The sequence below is a fragment of the Hakea prostrata genome, unplaced genomic scaffold, assembly GCF_041222555.1.
Source record: "Hakea prostrata isolate BN-2017 unplaced genomic scaffold, UWA_Hpros_2 contig_31, whole genome shotgun sequence".
Taxonomy (NCBI): Eukaryota; Viridiplantae; Streptophyta; class Magnoliopsida; order Proteales; family Proteaceae; genus Hakea; species Hakea prostrata.
Window position 1 is genome coordinate 325,599 of NW_028291150.1, and position 16,582 is coordinate 342,180.

The 16,582-nt window shown below is 43.0% G+C and overlaps 1 protein-coding gene across 1 annotated transcript in view; it reads left to right on the forward strand.

Annotated features, from left to right (window-relative positions):
• Nucleotides 1-1,968: 1,968 nt before the first annotated feature.
• LOC148999166 (bifunctional dethiobiotin synthetase/7,8-diamino-pelargonic acid aminotransferase, mitochondrial-like) overlaps nt 1,969-16,582 on the forward strand; it is a gene marked incomplete at its 3' end in the record, with an annotated part of 64,783 nt that continues 50,169 nt past the window's right edge. Inside the window, 5 exon segments of the mRNA XM_089141416.1 lie at nt 1,969-2,877; nt 10,823-10,993; nt 11,174-11,435; nt 11,725-11,805; nt 13,142-13,262. Of these exon segments, the coding sequence (XP_088997542.1) occupies nt 2,129-2,877; nt 10,823-10,993; nt 11,174-11,435; nt 11,725-11,805; nt 13,142-13,262 (1,384 nt within the window).

A 16,582-nucleotide genomic window follows, 5' to 3' on the forward strand; every position in this document is an offset into this window, starting at 1 on the left:
AGGAGTGCATTATGTGGCAAATAATGAACATATACAAACAAAAGAATGTGTGGTGCTTATAGATGAACCCATCCGGCTAATCGAGAATACATTTGAAATATGGCTACGAGGGGCATACATGGAAGTGTATTTGATTAAATTGAGTCTTTCCGTGTTACACAAGCTGTTTATCCCATGGGATTATCCATGGCTACAAGGGTTTTAACTTGCTTGGAACCTCGGATCGAGCATTGTAAGAGGGTTAGATCAAACCCAGTCAATGGCAATGTTCTTGACCTCTTACCAATGCCAAATGCTAGCCCTTGGCCTCTGAATTAGTTCCAGTTCCTTGACCACAACTCATAAGATAACTAATACTGAATTCACTGTGTTACCAACCCCACCTTGTTGTTGTTTTCCCTTATCAAGAGATTCAAAAAGCATTGAGAGGTTTCAGGATCCCACTTTCAACCACTTGCTGATACTATTAAAGCTGGACAAATCAAATTTTTATATAGAGCTCAAATTTTTGTGAATATGTAGACTTGAATGTCTCCTACCAACATTAAGTTTCTCCCTTTGAAAGAAGCTTACTAGCAGACAAAGAAGAATTTTAAAAATCTAAGGACTATGAGAGGATGCATGAACTGACTCGAAAGTAAAAGCACCGATCTGCACCAGATCTAAAAACTTATATTGTAAGAATAACAAATAAAATTACAAACACATTATCATTTTCAATGGAAATGGTATTTGAAAAAATTACATGTATATTTGATAGTTTAGTTATCACCTATCAATACAAAATGAAATAAAAGATGCAACCGCAAGCCAAAACCAAACAATGGATCGGATAACAAGACATTAGAGCTTAACAAAGAATAAATCATAGATTGCAGTGAAGGCATATAAGAGAGAGATGTTACCTTTTTGCGAGAAATGGGTGTGAATGAAGCTTAGAAGAAAGAAAAAACCAATGGAGCTCAACGAAACACCAAGTGCTCGACGACGAAATGGAAGCCCTAGCGAGAGACGAAGAGGTGTTGAGACAAGCCGAGCCCTCGAAGGCCGGAGATCAACAAGCTGCTCGCCAATGACGATGACGGAACGGAAGCCCTAGCAGAGACGAAGAGGTGTTGATCAAATTTGTTGTACAATGACTCAATAACATGAACCTCTTACCTAAGACTCACAAACCTTACAGAACCATGCAAGAGAAGCGTGAATCTTCACTACAGAAATCACCGAAACACACAGAAGAAGAAGAAAAAAACCCCTAGAAACAACACCCTAAACCCTTCAGTGCACAAGATTTTTTTCCCCAACAGGAAAAGCGATGAAAATGAAAATGATCCAAACAACTGGGTACTATACTCTCTTCAATCAAAATAACTTGAAAAAGGAGACCCGGAAATGATGATCCAAACAAGCTGCTCGACGATGACGATGACGGAACGGAAGCCCTAGCAGAGACGACGATGACGATGACGGAACGGAAGCCCTAGCAGAGACGACGATGACGATGACGGAACAGAAGTCCTACCAGAGACGAAGAGGTGTTGATCAAATTTGAGACCTCGAAGCTGGAGATCAACAAGCTGCTCGACGATGACGATGACGGAACGGAAGCCCTAGCAGAGACAAAGAGGTGTTGAGGATCCTTTCACGACAAAAGTGATTCTGAAAGTGAGTCGATCGTATTTATACCCCAGCTTCAAAACGATGAGTCTATTTGGAAACCACCTCTTGAGGTGGTTTCCAGTGGATTTCATTTTTTAGGCAAAAACGTGGATCCGAGCTGATTCATGATCCCCTTAGAATCAGACTCATTTTTAAACCAAACACGTTTTTTTGTTGGACTCATGATTCCTGAAATCTAATTCCAGGGAATTGCGGAACCAAACGCCTCCTAAGATATCTTGGAGAGAGCCGATCCGGATTAGAGAGCTACTCACCTTCACTCTTAACCCTCTTTAAGGTGATAGGCTTATACCGCGCATTTGAAGCTGAGGGCGACGTTAACGAAGCTCCAACAAAGCTTACTTGGATCATATCCTCAAGAACTTTACAGAGTGAACTCTTCTCTTCTCTCTCTCTCTCTGTTTACGGGGACCAGCTCAAACTCTTTCTCCATCTACGGGTTTAAGCCATGTCTTCCACTATTGTCATCTTAAACAAGTCTCATCGTCGTCTTCTCTGCAACACTTTCTCTCTGCATTTCCGCAGATACATATCGATTCCAACATCTTCAGTTCCTGAGATAAACGTGAACATCTCTCACCCTACTTACATGGTTTGGGGTTCCAATACAGGCCTTGGGAAAACACTAGTTTCAGCTGGTATCGCCTCTTCAGTGCTCTCTCCATCTTCTACTCTCTCTCCAAAGCCAACCATATTCTCCTACATCAAGCCTGTTCAGACAGGCTTTCCTGCTGATTCCGATTCTCGCTTTGTATACCGGAAGTGCTCCGAGATATTTCTCCGTCGGAAGTATCCGGTTAGCTTGCTTGCTTCTGATCATGTTGTGAAGGTTTCGGTTTCGGCTGCGGCAGAGGTGATGGGAGCTGAAATGGTGAAGGGAAATGAGGGTGGATTTAGGAATTTATGTTGTTATGAGGAGAGGAGAGAACAGAAGGAGAATGCTGGAGTAGTGAAGTCAAAATTGGTTTGTAAGACAATGTATGCTTGGGAAGAGGCGATTTCGCCGCACCTTGCTGCTGAGAGAGAAGGTGCTGTTGTGCCTGATTCGCAGTTGTTGGATTCCTTGCAGAAATGTCTTGAGGTTTGCTCCATAGATGATGGCTATGATCGGAAGGAAGGGATCTGGTGCTTAATTGAAACAGCTGGCGGTGTTGCGAGTCCGGGGCCATCGGGTACTCTCCAATGCGACTTGTATAGGTGCGTGTTTAGTCTGTTTAGCTTTTCAATTGTTTCTCTAGACTGGTTTGCTCTGTTCAAGAGAATACGGATGAACCACTATATTTGTGGCTGTTGTTGATGATTACAGTCTGCCAAGTCAAACAAGATGATAACTTAAAATAATAATTGGCCGAAATACTATCACTGAAGTAAATACTATTGCCCAAAAAACAAGTGAATACTATAACAGAAGTAGATAGCATATTTTATAATAACATTGATGGAATCTTTCAATAGTGATTGTGAGCAATGTAAGCTAAAACTAATTGCTGGAATCAGACAGGAGACTTTAGTTCTTGGAAAGAATGCTTTGAGTGTTATTGGTGTAGGTTCTCTTTGGTTGGATTTTGACTTCGATTTCATATTGTTTTCTTAAAATAAGTCAACAATGAAGATTGCAAAACTGCTTGGCTGAGGGTTGTACAGGGGTCTGCTAAATACCGAGGGGTGGGTGTGAAAGGAGTTGAGGTGGTGAGACAGAGTGTCCATTGCCAGTCGTGCTCTGCCAGATGCTGGGGGCACAACATCTAGCTGCAGTTGTAGCTTCTGGATAGTAGCAAGAGATGGTGATAAACTATGTGCAGCAACATGGACTTGAGGTTGTAATGCAGGCTTTGATTCAAGTGGTAGGGCTGGTGCCTTGGGAGGTTTGTTGTCTTAATCTGTTAAGCATGGCGTTACCTTCTATTCCAAACCACAGTGTGCTGGGACAGTCCAGAACCCAGGATTCAGACCTGGTCCACAGGGCCAATACTGGCCAGGTCGAGCAAACTGCCAATCATGCAGTGGTTATGTCCCTAGGCGATCTGAAATTGCTGCTTTCCCACATTTGCAAAATAAGCAGGGAAGGGGAGGGAAACTGTGCACACTACTAGAGGAGATTTCATAACCTAGTTCGGGTATAGAAATTTACCCTGGCAGCAGACTGCCCAGTGAGTTGAATGTTATGATATATCAAATCATTTCAAGATTTTAATGAATTTGGATTTGGATTTAAACTTAGATGATTTGGCAAGTTTGAGATTTATGGATATGGATGTATGAAGATTTATTTAACTTCTCTGTACCAGCATATTTAGATGTTGGATTTATTTAACCTGATGTCAATTATGATTATTTAAGTCTTCCATTGTGTTATATGATGGTGTTATTGAGCATTAATTGGGAAATATGATGTAGGTTCATCTTTTGTTCACATATTTAAAGCCAAAATTGAATCTTTCATTTGCTTGCATGGGTAGTAGGTTAGTTATTTTGTCTAAACTCCAACTTTTTTTTTTTTTTGGATGAATAAATAAGTATATTAAAAGAACGGAAACAACGATACAAGGCCGAAAGAAGAGCTGAGACCCCAGGAGACAACAATGAATCTGTTCCTTGGGGTATCATCAATAGGGGGATGGGGGGTAACTAACAGCTTAGAGGAAACATCAAAATAGATGGCTTTCCAAATCAAGTCAATAGAGCGAGATTTGGACGTCCATCTCCTGAGATTACGCTCCCACCAAATGTGGTGAATAAAGGCACAGAAAACAAGCTTACCAATCCGATCACAAATGGAAGAGCCTGAAAAGTTTCTCACCATCCAAGACCAATCATGCGCAAACCCATAGGAGCGCCTCGAACGGGGCCAAATAGAAGCAAGGGCTTTTCTCCAGATATATCTAGAGAAAGGGCAAGAGAAGAAGAGGTGATCAATGTTTTCCAAGTCGTTCTAGCAGAGGATGCAGTTGGGGTTGACTGGGATATGGCGGCTAATGAGGAAAGATTGGGTGGGGATAGCTTGGTTGAGAACTCTCCAAAGGGTAAGGGAGTGGCGAGGGATGAAGCCTTTGAACCAGACCAAGGAAACCCAGGGGGGTTTGGGGTTATGGGTATGAAGGTGATGCCATGCAGAGGAGGTGGAAAAGATTTTGGTGGGGGAAGGGAGCCAAACAGTGAGGTCGTGGGCAGAGCTAACGATAGGGGGAAGAGTATCCCAAACCTGTGTGAGAAGGGGAAGGGGAGCGGGGTTCCAGGAGCCATCAGAGATAAAAGCAGACAACGGGGTATCTTGGGGATTCGGGAGTCATAAACAGTACGGAGACCAAAATGAGTGTAGAGAATGCCCATCGGATGCCACGGGTCTAGCTAAAAGGAGGTGGAAGGTCCAGAGGAGATGATGGTAGAAATAGCAGTGAGAGCTAGAGGACGAAGGGAGAGGAGTTTCCTCCAGACCCAATAAGGATTGGAGGGCAAGGGAGAAGTCCAGAAGGAGTTAGAGCGAAGAAGGTGAGAATGAACCCAATTAACCCAAATGGAATCTTGCTTAGAGGCAATTTTCCAAATGAGTTTGAGAAGACAAGCGAGGTTGACATCAGAGATCCTACGGATGCCAAGGCCTCCCTCAAAGGTTGGGCGGCAAATGGTTGACCAACAGACAGGATGGATGAAATGGGTGGCCTCCCTCCCTTTCCAAAGAAAGCCGCAGAACAGGGATTCCATATCATGGACGATAGATTTGGGGATGGAGAAGATCCCACACCAGTAGAGATAAGAGGATTGAAGCACAGAGCGAATGAGGACCACTCTTCCGGCAAAGGACAGAAGCTTACCCTTCCAGAGTTGGAGCTTCTTACGAATATGGTCAAGCATTGGAAGGCAATGGTGGCGGGTAAGCCTGCCAGGGATGAGAGGAAGCCCAAGATAGACGACGGGAAAGGATCCAAGCATAAAGCCCGAGAGCAAAAGAAGAGAGGAACGAAGCTGATCAGAAACCCCAGAGAGGAAGATAGTGGATTTATCAAGGTTGACACCAAGGCCAGAAAGGGATTCTAAAAGTGAGAGGGCAAAGAGAATGGAAGAAATGGATTGATGATCCGCTTTGGAGAAGATCATAAGATCATTAGCAAAGGCAAGATGGGTAAGATTAAGGGACCTACACTTGGAGATGGGAGAGATGAGGAGCTGACCGGTTTTGGATTGAAGGATGCGGGAGAGAACTTCTAAAGCTAAAGTAAAGAGGTAGGGGGAGAGAGGGCAGCCTTGGCGAATGCCAACGCGGAACGAGAAGAAGCCTGTAGGAGAGCCATTGGTGAGAATGGAGAAGCGGGGCGTAGAGTTACAGATTTCAATCCAGTGAATGAAGGGGAGAGGGAAGCCCATGGAAGAGAGAACATCACTAATGATGTCCCAGTGAATAGAATCAAAGGCTTTATGAAGATCAACCTTTAAAAGAGCAGCCGGGGAGTGCGTAGATCTTTAGAAGCCGCGGACAACTTCCGCACAGAGGAGGATGTTGTCCTCAATACTACGCCCCGAGATAAAAGCAGACTGATTTGGGCTAACAAGAGATGGGAGAGTCTTTTTTAGCCTATTCTATAGGACTTTAGAGATGAATTTGTAGATGAGGTTACAAAGGGAGATAGGACAGAAGTCAGAGAGGGAGGAGGCTCCTTGCTTCTTGGGAATGAGGCAAAGGAAAGTTTGATTGATGGAGGAGAGCTGACAAGGATTGGAGAAAAAACTGCGGATGGCCTGAACAAGGTCATTCTTGATGAAATCCCAAGAGGCAAGAAAGAATCCCATGCTGAATCCGTCCGGCCCAAGGGCTTTATTGGATTTATGGGATCGGATGGCAAGAAGAATCTCTTCAGAGGAAGGGATAGCACAGAGGGAGGGGATGATGGAGGGATCAATGAATTTGTTGATGAGGCCAGGGGGGAGAGGAGGACGGGAAGAGATGGAGGGGGGAGAGAGGAGATTTGAAAAGAAGGAAACAATCTCCTACTTGATACTAGCAGGATCAGAGATCCGAGAGCCATTACTAGTGACGAGGAAGGGAATGGAGTCAAGATTATTTCGAGCTTTGAGGGAGCGGTGAAAATAAGCAGAATTTGAGTCCCCAAGCTCAAGCCATTTGATTCTAGCTTTCTGATGGAGAAAGCTTTCCTCAGAGGCAAGGAGGGAGGAGAGATCAGAGGAAAGGGTCCTTTTGTCTTCAGCAAGAGAGGGATTGAAGGGATCATTTTGAAGGAGAGATTGGACCTGAAGGAGATTAGAGTGACAGGTGGAGAGGCTGGAGGAAATATTCCCAAAGGTGGAAGAGTTCCAGGAGCGAAGGGCTTCCTTAGTGTTGCGAAGCCTGCGAGCGAAGGCAATGAGAGGAAGGGAGAAACAATGGACAGGCTTCGCCCAGGCTTCCATGACAGTGGGGAGGAAAGAAGGACTTGAAGTTCACATGTCGAAGAATTTGAAGGGCTTGGGACCAATCAAGGAGGGGGGAGCGAGTTGGACAAAACAGGGGGAGTAGTCAGAGATATTGAAATTGGAGAAATAGGCATTGGAGGCTGGGAAGGAGGAGAACCAAGGGGCATTAGAGAGGAAACGATCAAGCTTTGAGGCGATTCTGGCATGACCGGAACGGTGATTATGCCACGTAAGGGGGTGGCCGGACCAACGAAGGTCAGAAATACCAGAATCATCTAAGTAGGCATTAAAGTCTCCCATCGTGGCAAGAATTGGGGAGGAACCTCCAACACGCTTATGAGAAAAATGGATGATGTTAAAGTCCCCACTGATGCCCCAAGGGAGCTCCGGAGATGAGGAAGAAATAGAATGGATAGCCTCCCAAAGGGGGGCGCGATCAGCAACTCGGTTGAAACCATAAACAATGGAGAGGAGAAAAGGGGGCAAGTTATTTGAGAGAATGCTGAGATGCATGAGTTGAGGGGAGGATCTAAGAAGAGAGATTTGGAAAACAGCAGAGTCCCAAAGGATCCAGATATGACCATTAGGAGAGTCGGAATAGTTGGAGATGAAAGACCAAGAAGGGGCTATAGATTGGGCAATCCGATGAGCATTGTCCACTTGGACATGGGTTTCGAGAAGGGCACACAAAGCGAAGGGCACACAAAGAGACTTTTGAGGTCTTAATTGTATTTTTAATCTCAGCTTGCTTGGCCAGGGTATTGAGATCCCTGACATTCCAGATAAAGAACTCAGACATAAGGATCAAAAGGAGAGGGGGCATCTAAGTTGCTGTTGGGGGAAGAGCATAGAGGGGAATTAGTGGCAATCAAAGAAAAGGAGTTGAAGGTTGGAAACTCACATAGGGGGGAGCTGGGGGGAGATGGGGTTACAAAGGGGTCCGGGTCAATGGAGCAGTTGGAGTTTGGGGATGAAGGTTCATGGATGGGAAAGCTTGTTGTAGGGGTGAGCAAATGGTCTGGTTCAATGGCTACGGGTTGAGTGACAGAGGACAGGGGGTTGGGGGAGTTGAGGTCAATGGGCTGTCTTTTGTTGGTGGCGTGTAATCGGTTAAGGGGAGGGATGGCTGTGGCGGGCTTAAGAGAGGAACTGGTTAAGTGAAGTAAGTTGGAAGCAGTGGGTTTTAAGGGAATAATGGGCTTATGGGTAATATGGCTGGGGGCTTTTGATGGGCCAGGCAAAGTCAGGGAAGGTCCAAGTAAAATGGGAGGCAAATGGGAAAGAGAGGTAGATGGGCCAGGACAAGTTTTGGGTTTATGAAAAGTGGAATTGGGCTTTATCGGGTAAGGGGTGTTTGAGGTGATGGTTTTGGATAGGGTTGAACCAGAAATGATGGGTCACTGGTCTAAGAAGGGGTTAGCGAGGTGATAAAAGAGGGTTTTGGAATTCTGGGTAGAGGCGGAGCTTGTAAGAGAACTAGATTCGTGAAAGGAGGGAGATTGAGAAACTTTTCCAGGACGGGACATACCCGGTCGATGATCGGTCGGGTCGGAGCTTGACTTTCGGATCCTTGGGAGTTGTCTCCGAGGTGCGAAGCTAGGAGAAGCATCGAGTAGCGGCAGCAGTAGCGAGCCCTGTCGTGAGATGCGGGTTTGCGGCGGAATCGGGGATTTGCAGGTTGTAGCAGAACTTTTCATGGCTTTGGGAGCAGCGCAAGTCGCCGGTGGAGGCACCCTGTTTCCTCTTCCCGAGTTACCGGTAAGTTTTGACTATGAAAGGGTTTGAATCATCATTAATGCCGGCTTCTTCAACAGCTGTGGATGGAGCAGAGGGAACCGAAGTAGTGATCTTTTCCAAGATATCAATGGTTCGCGGAGGAGCTATGGGGGCATTTTCTCAAGAACGGGAACAGCAGAGACATCTTGAACAGCAGTGTCTATCGTCTGAGAGAGGTCCGTTGAGCAACAGGAAGCACTATCGTGACCGAATGAGAGACAGATATCACAATGCAAAGGAAACCAATCATAAACAATAACTTGATCATACAGCAGGCCATTATTATCAGAGCTGGAGATCGAAGCAGGAAGAGGTTTAGTAGCAGGGAAGTCCACACATAATCGGCATACGGAGCTTCTCCATGTTGAGAGTCTTGACATCGCGCGCAGGGGAGTACCAATAGCAGAGCCGATTCTACTAAGGCAATCACAATTCCAGAACTCGAGAGGCAGACCAGGAAGGTTGATCCACAGGGGAAGAGAGTTAAAGTCGACCTTGCGGAGAGGCGAAGATTGAGACCAAGGCTTGACTAAAATTTGAGATTTTCCCACAGACCAAGGAGAGCCAACCAGAGGACGATCTTGACAGTCAGGGGAAGAGAAATTGAAGAGGAAAATTCCAGAATCTAAAAGGTAAGCATCCATGAGGCCCGAAGACTTCCATTGTTTGGAAAGGGAAGCTTTAAGGATGTTGAAAGGAGGAACGGGACCAAGAAATTGGCCAATAATGGCAGTTTTCCAGCGGGAGACACCGGGAGCAGTGGAGGAGGAAGGACAGTGAGCAAGAGGGGGGTGATTTTTGGTGGTTGGGGGAAGGAAGGTTAAGATTTCCAGTAGGGAGAGAAGGTTCAGAGAAAAAAAAATCCAAGGTTTAGCTGGTGGTAAAGGAGGTTCGATTGAGGGGGAAGAGACAGGCGAAGGTGGGGGAGAGAGGGGTAACGGAGAAAGGGAAGGAGACATCACCGGAGGATCACCGGAAAAGCTCATGGTTGATTCATGGGGAAAAAAGCCAAAACCACTGTGACTTGTTTGAGTTAATTTAGGGCCTGTTTGGTTACATGAATCCAGAGATTTCAAATCTCTGGATTCATGAATCTGATAATTATACCCGTTTGGTTGTAAAAATCTCTAGATTCATGAAATCTAGAGATTCACCTTTTTACACTAAAAACGTGAATCTGTAGATTTATGGGTAAGGGGTGAAATCCAGAGATTTCAAAAAAGCTTTACATTTACACATTTACAAAAATCACGTCGATCAAATAATTTTTTATGATGAATTCACAGATTTCATTCCACAACCAAACACCTAATTTTATAAATTATAACTCTATAGATTTGAAATCTATAGATTTCAAATCTTTAGATATTTGAAATCTCCAGACTCATGTAACCAAACAGGCCCTTATGATGTTAATCCATCCTGCTCATGAAATAAGCCACCCAGTCATACGGTGGCTTTGCACTGTGATTGGGCTTTAGTAGATGCAGCAGCAGTGTATGGTGAGTTGATAAGGGATGCTAATGGTAAACCTTTCTTGGCTTATCCTGGGATACTACTGGTAAACTGTTACTGGCTTATGCTGGCAAACCTTTACATCTGCATTTGTTTCATACTTTCTGCCAGTAGATTGGATACTACCAAGGAAGTAGTTCAGGTGGCACATCAAGTTGAAGAAAAATTGGGGAAACCTTACTCAAGGTTCAAGAACTTGAACTTGAGGAACAACATGCAACCCCAGAAAAGTGAGTAGGGACAAGAATATGCAGGTTCTGGGCTTATCATCTTTATGATTCACAACTTAAAGAGTCTGTACCATCAACTCTCCAGAAATATGTCCTCAAGTATACATATCATTAGTGTCCATTGTTACATTTCAGTGACGTGTTTCTAGAGCTATGATAAGTGTTACTATTTGCAACTCTTTTATAATCATGCTTACACTCTTCCGATATAACAGGCCTTTCAGGTTGCCTGCTATTCTTGTGGGGGATGGCAGGTTGGGTGGTATATCTGGGACTGTTTCAGCATACGAGAGCCTAAAACTTCGCGGATATGATGTTGTTGCTGTTATTTTTGAAGATCATGGGCTGGTAAACGAGATTCCCTTGTCTTCGTATCTGCAGGACAGGTAACTGACTAGTTTTGATATTTTCTTTAACAAATACTTTTGGCTACTTATTATTATATTTGTGAATTGCAATAGAGTTGATGCTTGGCCTGTTCTATGTGCTTCTTTTGAAACAGCTACTGTCACTGTGTCCTTACTATTCGTGTTTGTGGTTTCTTTCTTTCCTTTGGGTCCTCCTAGGGTGCCTGTGCTTGTGCTTCCTCCTATTCCACAAGATCCATCAGACAACCTCATGGAATGGTTTGATGAATCTCAGAGTGTGTTTTCTGCACTGAAAAATATAATGCTATCAGCTCATTCAGAAAGACTCGAGAGGTTACGCGAAATGCCAAAGAAGGCAGGGGATATTTTTTGGTGGCCATTTACTCAGCACAAACTCATTCCTGAAGAATTTGTGACAGTAATAGATTCCCGATGTGGTGAGAAATTTGCTGTTCATAAGGTTTGTATTTTTCATCTTTTGTTTTCTCTGACTACAAGCTTTTAGTACTATCTATCAGATCACACATTTTTCAGTTCTTGGGATTGCTTATTGACCACTAATTAATTTGTAATGTATGAAGATCTGGTTTCAGTGAACCTCTAGTTGCTAAATCCCTTTTGAACTTCTATTATCTTCTTTCTGCTTTTCGCTGTTTCTTCTTGGTGTATCTTTACCTTATATGTGCTTGTAGACATTGACTCGAATATGTCAACTAACTGTTCACCACTTTTTGAATTTCTGAATGTAGGTTAGGAATAATGATTTTATTACCCACCAATTTGATGCTTGTGCTAGTTGGTGGACTCAAGGACCAGATGCCACTTTACAGGTCATCCCTATGAAACTTTTCATTCTCATCTTAGTTAGATCATTGATTCTGTTATCATTACTTGGTACCGTATTTGTTTACGTATAGCTTATATGCTGCCCCACCTTCCTCCTCTTTTTTTTTTCTTTCCTTTCTCCAACATGCACCTTTTTTAATATATTAATTTGTAGTTTTCCTCTTTGACATTTAGAAATGGCATCTGCAAATACTATTCTCCTACTGATGTTAAGCTATATTTATAACTTTAGAGACCAAGAATGGAAATCAAATTGTCTCTTTAGTTCAGCAGAATTCTATTTGCACAATTTACTCAGCTTTAGGAGGAAAAGTATTGTTATAACTCTTATGTACAGATTTCTTTTCCTTCCCTTTTTTGTCTTTATGGGTTCACTTTTGGTGCTCCTATCCGAGGAAGTCCTGGACAGTAAGCTGCTTTTTCATATATTATAGAAGTGCCATACCTAAAATTAAAGAAGTAGTACCTAGTGCACAAGGATCCCGCATTTGGCAGGCTCTGTAGAGGGTCAAATACAACAGACATGAGTTCTTCAAAATTTCGTTCTGTTGAATTCCTGTGTCCATGTCATCGTAGGGAACCGGCTCTCCCATTTTTTGTATAAGCCATTTAACTTTCTGCTGGACTGATGGGGGCTGTTTCAGATGCTGACTTCTGTGATAGTGTCCTTGCTGCTTAAAATCGTACTGCTTGAGAGATTATATAGATGAAACAAAATAAATTCGCATCCAAGTCCTGTGGGGATGAGCTTTGATAAACAAGCTTTGATATGGTGACCTGCTAATCTATGGTATATGACATGATATTATGCTTTCATGGCTCAATACCAAATTTGATGAATAGGGTGTGAACTCAGAAAACAAAGAAGTAAGACTAAGGAGGAAAAACATGTAAAAGATGAGATTTACCCAAAATAAAGTATAAGATAAGATGAACTAGTATACCATAATAGCACCGTTTGCACCCCAGCCCGCTTTTTGTTACTTGTTAGAGTGTATAGATCAAAAGGAACATAATTTCTACTTCAGAATACTGACGAAAGAGATAGAATTGTAAATAATCTTATGCTCTCACTTTATTTGATAACTACTACATTAGTTTCTATCATAATTTTTAGAAACTTGTGTTGCTTACAGTGCCTTTTGAAGATTCACTGGTAAATTTTCTCAGATAATACCGCATTTATGTATATTTTGTCATTAACTAAATGTTCTTTAACCATTACATGAAATTTAAGCTGCTTTAGTTCCCTTTTGTTATACTCTAGCAATGGAAGGTGCTCTGAGTTTTTCTTTATAATGGAACTTTAGGTGGTTTCAGATTGATCTTGCAAGAGATATGGGTTATGCTGCTGCAAGATTTGGGCATGTAATGTTTCCTGAAAATGTGTATGAGCCAGCCTTACAATGTGCAGAACTCTTGCTTGAAGGTGTTGGTAAAGGTCAGTTTCATTACTTCCTATTTGTTTCCAATACCACTGAGAATGGCCTCATCTTTTTCCTTATATATATGTCAGGTATGAGTGGATGTAATTGGAAGCCTGGTCAACTTGTGAAATTGCCAATCATTGGCACGAATGATATATAAAGAAATTGGGAGATAGCATAGTTACACTATGCACAGAAGTGATGAAGTAAAATATAATGTATATAAACTGTTGATGAATATTATTGTAAAGGGGTATGACCCTTGTGTACCATCAGGGTGCACATGGGTCATGCACATGCTCATTTTTCTCCCTTCTTTAGTTACTTTTTATTTCAGTTTAGTTCTTTTCCTTTTTGTTGCTTGGGTGTCAAGCAAGTCTTTTTTAGGATAGTAATATTTAAAGATATTTGAAGATCTTGCAACTGGGTTTGAGGATATTTAAAGATCTCTCTAATCTGGAAACCTTTTGAACAATTTTATTTTCTCAATGTTATATTTTCTTTCTTTTCTGATGTAATTCATTGTAGGAAAGTATCCCTAGTGTAAAGGGGCATGACCCTCGTGTGCCATGGGGCTGCACATGGGTCATGCACCAAGGGAGAAATTTCGACTTTGCAAAAGGTCGAAATTTCAACCGAAACTGAACACTTTTTTCTGCACACTTGTAACCTTAATTTCGGGCCTCATATGGGCTCAAATTGATTTAGATTCTTGCATACTACCTATTTCAAGCATAATAAACACTATAAAACTACTAGTTTACTAAAAAAACCACTGAAAATGTAACATCCAACTTTCCAAGTATATAGTACATAAGAGAAGAAGCGAAAATGTTACAACTTACAAGTCTATTCTATTCAATGTCTCCCTCTTCCGTCTGCACCCCATACAAATGACAATACAAGTCCTATGATGTTCGCCCCATATAGTTTTGGACGTAGTCAACAACAACATCTTTGTACATGGCCTCATTCACATGCATAAGATTTTCTGACGGTGGGAAGTTGTGAATCTCCAAACAAGGAACTGGTGGTGGTGGGCCTTCTGGCTGTGGAATAGAGTGGAAGATCTACTCAACAAATGAAAGAGCACCTGGCTGTCAGGAGAAGGATAAGGTCCATACTGATAAGGTCCCAGTGGCTGACTCCGATAGGTGACAGTGGGAGGGACACCATAAGCTCCATAGGTTGCTCCATAACTATAAGGCTCCACTAGTGGCTGACTGGCTTGACCCTGAATCTGATAGCCAAGAGGGATACCATATGGTCCATAACCATAAGTCGACTTGGTAGAACCAATACTCTCCACAACAGTATCATATGAGGACTTTGCAGGCCTATGCCATCCAGATCCTCTGGAGGTGGAGTCTCTAGTATCATCAATGCTCATCGATCTTATAGATCCCACCAAGCTCTCGGCATCGGCTGGACAGTAGGACCCATATAATGGCGTGTCCTCTGTGCTACAGCCGTGCTGTCTCCCCTTCCCCTTCCTCAAATATCTAGAGGAAACATTTTGGCCTCGAGATGCAGTTCCAATATGGTCTGAATCCTGTGTCGCGTGGGTGAACTGACTCTTGCCTGTGAATCTCGGTGGTCGTCCTCCCCACCCTTGGCTCTCACGTTGTGGTGGTGGTGGTGGTCTGCCCTAGGATCAGCTGAATCCTGATCACGAGGTCCAACACCCTCCTCATCCCCTCCTCATCCCCTCCATCATCACCGCTATTGTCATCATCATCGCTATCGTCATCATCACCACCATCATCGTCATCGTCGAAGGCCTGAGTCACCTCATCCTTAGTGTCGGACCAGACAATCAAATCCTCACTCTGGGTGGATGCTCTAGGGTGTGGCACGAAGGGACGGGAGGGCTCTGCATGTGCCCTCCCTTTTGGGCCATGAAGTCCTCCACATCAGTCCCCATCTCCTCTACAATCTGTCTACCGGGACGACCTCCCTCCTCATCCAGCAATGGCTATCCACTGTCCCTGATCCAGTCAACTACTAGGTTATCATCATCATCAATCTCAAATATGTCGGCTAACTCGATATTGGTACTCTCTCTGTTCATCCCCTGTTTAATATGATCCTCTCTCAGTCTCATATTATAGTGTATGTAGACAAGGTCCTCTAGATGCTTCACACCCAATTGGTTGCGCCTCTTCGAGTGAATGAGGTTGAAGGTGCTCCAGTTTCACTCACAACCAGTGGCAGAACATGTCTGGGAGAGCACTTTGCTTGCAATCACACTCAAGTGGTGTGAGTCACGTCCAAATTGCAACCACCACTCACCTGCAACAAAACATGGACTCTAAGTCATTTTAATACTTAAATAACTAAATTAAAGATAGAATATAATAATTAAATATATAATGAAATAAATGAATGAACTTACCCGCAGGGGCGGATTCCCATCCCGATACAACCATAGCACGACCGAAGCTCTTAGTGGCATCCCTAAAAGCCTTTATCTAATATATAAAGAGAAAAAACAATAACTAGTTACTAGGTTAATGACTTAGTATAAAATTATGAATTGTGAATATTAAATGATTCAAATCACTATCTCACCTCCATAAGGATGACTGCTTGTTTAGATGAATCCGGTTCAAACTTCTCCACTACAGTTTGGACAACATCCATCAAATCTTGCCTCATCCCAAGATTGTCCTTGTAATGGTACTTGGGACTTAAATAGTATGCTGTGTAAGAAAAAGTATGTCATAAAAGGGAATAGTTAATGCTTAATAGTGTGATAACATAATGAAAATTAAATTAAAATACTAGACTTAACAACTCACCAGCCTTATGCAGTGGATGTTGCAATATAGACTGCCATCTAAGTTCGATGATTTGGATGACTCTCTTGTTGCCGTGTGGGTGGACCTGAGCAACTTGCTACTTCATCCTCTCTACTGCAACAAATATGTGTGGTAGAGTAGGTTTTATTTGCTAATCTACCATCCTCAACACATGTACCACAGGCTCAAGCATCTTCACCACTATCCTCACATTGTGCCAGAAAGTCTCATCGAGTATGGTCAACTATGCTCTCCTTCCTTCCACTGATGAAGAATCCTCCCAGTTAAACCACTCCTCTGATGCAAACATGCTCCTAAGGCTAGTCTTCCTACTCTTAAAGCTCTGCAGTGCTATCCAATTAGTAACAAATCTGGTTATGCTTGGCCTCACTAACTCACCCTGACACTTGTCCCTCATCATCCTTAATGCATGGGTTTGGTTATATATGAAGGTGCTAACTTTTTTTTGGATGATTAAATAATTCATTACCAAAAGAAGAAAATACAATAGCACAAGCGACAGAGTGAGAAAA